General features: G+C 38.6%; 2 protein-coding genes across 7 annotated transcripts in view; one reads left to right on the plus strand and one right to left on the minus strand.

Annotated features, from left to right (window-relative positions):
• Positions 1-2203, minus strand: part of LOC106946320 (sushi domain-containing protein 3) — a 39443-nt gene extending 37240 nt beyond the window's left edge. For 2 of the 4 annotated variants that reach the window (XM_015030563.1, XM_015030560.1), the window contains exon 1: positions 1390-1472. The gene's annotated coding sequence lies outside the window, so the exon portion shown is untranslated. Of the gene's footprint in view, positions 1-1389; positions 1473-2103 lie in introns of those variants that run through there. The other 2 variants (XM_015030562.1, XM_015030559.1) reach the window with 2 other exon arrangements.
• The window catches only part of slc13a4 (solute carrier family 13 member 4), a 28545-nt gene continuing 25943 nt past the window's right edge, over positions 1557-4158 (plus strand). For all 3 annotated transcript variants that reach the window (XM_015030556.1, XM_015030558.1, XM_015030557.1), the window contains exon 1: positions 1557-1703. In XM_015030556.1, coding sequence (XP_014886042.1) covers positions 1581-1703 — 123 coding nt within the window. In that variant the 5' untranslated portion in view covers positions 1557-1580. The remainder of the gene's footprint in view (positions 1704-4158) is intronic.

The following is a 4158-nucleotide window of genomic DNA, read 5'->3' on the forward strand; positions in this document are numbered from 1 at the left end:
GGTTTTTTTGTTTTTGGGGGGGCCCCCCCAAATTTTTTTTTTTTTTTTTTTTTTTTTTTTTTTTTTTTTTTTTTTTTTCATGAATGCGCATGTCACAAATATTGTGCTGTACAATAAAATACCAAGTCATATGAGTTGTATTATTTTAGGATTGTTATGAATTTAACAATACTTATAAAAATATTTGAAAATTGTGAAGTTATACAACATAGTTATTGGTATTGGGGACGAATTAAACCTACAATGCATACTTCATACCTGTTGATTTTTTTTTTAAATAAAATCTTTTCTTTTTTAATAAAATCTAATATCATGTAATAAAAATTATTACATATGTGTTTGAAGAAAGACAAAATGAGTATTAATATTTTGTACATTCATTAAATGAGGGCTCTTGATGTCAACATTGAATGTGAACACTGAACAATTTGTTAGTCCTACGGTTTTTCAATAAAATAACTTGAATAAATTTATTTAGATCATCCATCAAGCACACATGCCACCGTATAACTAAGGTATTCTACAACAAAACGGCATCAAATCATAAATGTAGCTGTATTTTGTAAATGAAGCTGTGACGACGTCTGATAATCTGATGCGGAACTTCCTGCATATCTTCACAATAAGAGCTGAAAGCCACTTTGAACTTCAAACATACCTCATTAAAACTAAATTAACTTGTAAAAATACAACAGTCTTAGTCAGTGGTGTCCAAACCTCTAGAGCTGCAAGTTAAAATCATGTATCTTTGAAAATGCAAAAAATAACTTTGGCATAAATTCTTTTTACCTGCCCAGCAATAAATGTGACATGTAATGTTTAATGAAAAAAGTAGAAAACAATAAATTATTGTAAGTGGAAAAAGTATTTTTAAAAATAGATATATTCGGTTTCCTAACTATTTTAACAAAGTTTTTTCCCCCTTAAATTTTGTTGGTTATTACAATGTCTTTAGATTCCTCTTATCAACAAAAACAAGAACTTTCTTTAAAAACAAAAATCTTGCTGTGTTTAGCGAAGTTTAATGATTGTGTCTGCTCTGGAGTAAAAAGTCACCATGTTGTAACAACATTAAAAAGAAATAAATAAAAAAAACGTGTTACACCGAACATTTTCCCTTTAAGTTACAGTTGTAAAATGATATTAATGTCATCCTAAAGTAGCGTCCGTCTGCATAAGCATAAGCCTAATTAAAGTGGAGATCTCTCACACTGCCTTCATCAAACCTTTCCAGCCACCCTGATTGGTGAGGTCTCAGCCAATGAGGGTGGGGCAACATGGAGGCTAATTAGCATACCTATGCAGCCCGATAAAACTCCCGCAGCTTCACCTGAGCGCCAGACCCAAGGAAGGAAAACAGGAGGAACCTGACTGGTCCTCTCCTCTCACCTCGCTGTGGAAGCACGCGGGGCCAGCTGCCGCCACCACCTGGGTTCTTGTGCGTAAATGCGCACAGCCGAACCAGAACTTTGCGCTCTCTCAGGTGGATCCAAGGCTCAACCCGTCGGCCAGCTGGTGATTCCCTCACGCCCGGTTCCCGCCGACCCGTGTCCGCTCCGAGCCAGAGTTCCGGGTGCCCCATGAGGCTGGAGGCCGCAGCCAGGATGGACGTGTTCAGGAAGCTGTGGAGGGCCAGGAAACTGATCGTGGTCGTGTTCATCCCGCTGTCGCTGCTGCCGCTGCCGCTGGTCCACCCCACCAGCGTGAGTACAGTAAACCACTTTACCCCCAAAAGCATCCAAACAGGTGGAGCTTTTCAAAATAAAAGCGTGCCAAGGAGTTAGTTTGCATATCGTCGCCTTCCTAAAATAGTGGCATAAATCATTTTGTGCCAGAAGTATTTATTTCTTAATTTTTTTTTTATTGTATTTTTGCCTAAAACATCTTCTGGAAAGGGGAAAAATTGTGATTTTAATTTAGGAAGGTGACCACATGTGGATGGATGTTTAATATATACACTGAATGACCGGTCAGAATTAGTAACACATGAGAATATTAAAGTCCAGGAATGTAACATTTTGCAAATTCCTCTGGAATTAAGATTAAGCTGGTTTAGGTTATTAAAAGTCTCAATAAATCCATAATCTAGGATTTGATAACTACCTGCTGCTGCCTGTGTGTGTTCCTCCTGGTGGCCGCACATGGCTCCACAGTCCTGATGGGAGCTCCGTTTCTCTGAGTGTGTGTGTGTGTGTGTGTGTGTGTGTGTGAGAGAGAGAGAATCAATCAAAAGGCACACTGTCCCTCTGTTTGTCCTGCGCTGTCCCTCTCCTCAGCTGATGAGTTGTGCGCGTGTGTGTGTGTGTGTATTGAGGGGAGACATCGCGACATGGTGATGAGATGGAGATCAGTTCTGAGCTGAAACTTGAGCTTATTTAGGCGAATGTTTGCCTTTTTTTTTGGTCTTTAAATAATAATAATAATAATAATAATAATAATAATTGTGTTGCTCCAGATGAAACATTCCTGACAGATTTTCAGACTTTGTTCCAGAAGAGATGGATCTGGTTTGGTTAGAAATGGTCGATTCCAGGAGCTCCTACTCCAGAGCGTTTGGAACAATTCAACTCCTCACTGTCATGAAAGTCGTTTTCTGGTTTATCTGAAACGACGACAAATTCAATCAAAGTGAATTTCTGATGACATTAACCAGCTCCCAGAGATTAGACAAAGCTCTTCCATACATTCCTGACACTTACTGTGCTGCACTGTGTGAGAACTGGACTGTTGGAATACATTCTATTGGATTTAAACTGGACTTTGAGGAAAAGTTGTAAATAGTTCTGGGTCTTTTATATGTAGATCTGCTGCTGATGTTTATAAAAGACAGTTATTTAATCTGTCTGATAGAAATGGTCTTTATTGTTCCACAGAGGAGAAATTCAGGAGATTGTATGACAAAAATCTCGCCTCAAGACAATGAGTTATTTCAAAACTAGGTTGAGTAATTTTGACTTTTTCAAGTGTTAAAATGACTCAATTTCTTGTTGAACCAACTCTGTAAAGAGTTAAATTAACACCAATTCTGATAAGGACCAAATAGACTCGGCATAGTGTTGATTTAACTCTGCAGAGTCTGTATGAAATGTATTTTACTTATCGTGCTGCACAGATGATCTTAATGAAATCGAGACAAACTATCTAGATTAAAAAGAAAATGTTGCCATGGTGACAACGACTGGGTTTGATTACGTTTTCAGTTGTTTTGTCTTCTCATCTTGTCCGGATGGCTCATGGCCCCAAATAATCTGCCAAACCACTTGGCATGTGGCCAAACATGTTTCCAGTGTTTTTGTTTTTTTTTTGTCTTAGAAATAATTTGGCATAAACGGCATCTATGGCTTTCTGTGTCACTCATTGACCAACGGAAACCTTTGCAGTTTTTATTCCCTTCTTCTCATCCACTGACTGCAGGGTTTTACCCCAGAAAATCTGCTAAGCCCGGCGGTATGGCCGCTACGGCGCCCCGGCCTGTTTGTGTTGGGGGGGAAAAAAACATTTTAATTTACCAAAATTCTGAGGTTAACGAGTGGGTATAATAATTCAGAAATAATGGCGTGTGAGGAAAACTGGCAGGTGTGGTTCAAAGTACCAAACTATAAACCTAGCTTAATGGGAAAGTTTGGAGTCTTTCCCATTTTGAAGAGTATAGCAGCTCTAGTTAAATTAGAGAGTAAAGCAATGCTTGAAAATCTGGTTTATTGATATTTTTAAGGGACTGCTAAAGTTAAAAACAGTTTCTTCTTAACATAAGATTTTTCTCCCCTTGTTAGATGAATGTACTTTTTTTTTTTTTTTTAGGTTTTTACAGTTTAAGGGATCTACTATACAGCGGGTGTCCTGGTTGTCGAACTTTATTATCCAACGTCCATGTTGTTACGTCAGTGGTGTTGGATGCTTGGCACAGGACGTGGCCATTAAAGCACAAAGTTAAAAAAAACAAAACAAAAAAAAAACTTCATGACAAAGGGGGGAGAAAAAAAAAACAACAATCCGTGCAATTAAGTTACATAATCAACCCACCTCCATGCTGGATTTTGGCCCCCACGTGGCTTCGTTACGACAACGCGGACCTCAGACTGCGTCAGGAATGCGACAGTTGTTCAGAACGATCCTTCCTCTGTGTGTGAGTGTGTGTGTGTGTGTGTGTGTGTGTGT

Source organism: Poecilia latipinna, unplaced genomic scaffold (genome assembly GCF_001443285.1).
Source record: "Poecilia latipinna isolate Pla-1442-1.1 unplaced genomic scaffold, P_latipinna-1.0 Scaffold186, whole genome shotgun sequence".
Taxonomy (NCBI): domain Eukaryota; kingdom Metazoa; phylum Chordata; class Actinopteri; order Cyprinodontiformes; family Poeciliidae; genus Poecilia; species Poecilia latipinna.